General features: G+C 67.7%; 1 protein-coding gene across 1 annotated transcript; it reads right to left on the bottom strand.

Moving 5' to 3' along the window:
• Positions 1–67: 67 nt before the first annotated feature.
• Positions 68–724, bottom strand: H696_06381 (cyclin-dependent kinase 8/11; the record flags this gene model as incomplete). Its single annotated transcript, XM_009500121.1, has 2 exons — positions 68–199; positions 340–724. Coding segments are annotated over 2 exons (516 nt in total), but the record flags the coding sequence as incomplete, so codon positions are not given.
• Between the last annotated feature and the right edge of the window lie 409 nt (positions 725–1,133).

The following is a 1,133-nucleotide window of genomic DNA, read 5'->3' as shown; positions in this document are numbered from 1 at the left end:
TGTGTGTGTGTGTGTGTGTGTGGGAGAGGAGGGGGGAGGGAGCGAGGAGCGAGGGGGATACACGCACCGACGGCCTTCGTGTAGTGCTTGGCGCCAAGGAGCAGCTCCGGCGCTCGATACCAAATGGTGACCACCACTCGGTCAGCCTGCACCAGAGAGTGCAGAGGTGACCGGAAGACGCGTGCGAGGCCAAGGTCGGCTGGTTCCGGGAGCGGAGGACGGGGCTCTTTTGTCAGAGACCGAGCGGGGTCGGAGGGGCAAAAGCAAAGGGCAGACAGGGATCCCAGCGAGGAGGTACCCCCCCCCCCCCCCCCGGCCGGCAGGTGTGGCCATGCGCACCGATTTTCACCGTGCCAATCTCCCGGCCCTCGCCCATGATCAGGATGTTGGCCGGCTTCAGATCCCGGTGGAGGACCCACTGGGAGTGGAGGTACGCCACGCCATTGAGAATCTGCCAGAGGATGGACTTGATCATCTGCGGCGGCAGGGGGATCCCGGTCGACTGGACCCCGGGCGAGGGGGCCGACCCGGCGGGAGGCTTGGCAGCGGCATTCCGATGGCATTCAAGAACCTGGAGCAAATCATGCTCGGCATAGTCCAAAACCAGGTGAACATGCTGCTGCGGTCGAGGAGCGGCGGCGGCGGCGGCGGCGGCGGCGGCGGCGACAGCCGAAGTGGACGTGCCGCGTTTGCTGGTGGCCGCGGCGGCGGCTGTGGCCGCCATAGCGGCGGCCGTGGCTGCCGCCGTCGCGCTCGAAGACCCCCGGCCTCCGGTGCCGGGGGCCGAGCTGGGGCTGGGTCGCGTGTATACCGAATCCGACGAAATATCACGCAGGGCAATGACATTCGGGTGTGATAGCTCGCGGCAGAGCTGGGCAGCAAGTGTCCGTGGTTAGTCCATGCGCATATGGAGGCCGGCAGGAGGCAGTGCCGGGGGGGCGGGGGGGGGGGGGGGGCGGCGAAAAGGGCACAAAGGCGGGGAGGACAAACCATGATTTCGCGGCATGCCGATTGCGACAGGCCATCCAGGTCGGGGGTCGGCTTGAAATGCTTGATGGCAAAGAGCCGGCTCGGATCGCTGGGGTCGGCGTATCTGGGGCGGGGCAGCAGCAGCGGGTCAGGGGCTGGCGGGG

Source organism: Fonticula alba (assembly GCF_000388065.1).
Source record: "Fonticula alba strain ATCC 38817 unplaced genomic scaffold supercont2.190, whole genome shotgun sequence".
NCBI classification, from domain to species: domain Eukaryota; order Rotosphaerida; family Fonticulaceae; genus Fonticula; species Fonticula alba.
Note: the sequence above shows the minus strand (reverse complement) of the source record. Positions and strands in the feature narration are given on the sequence as shown.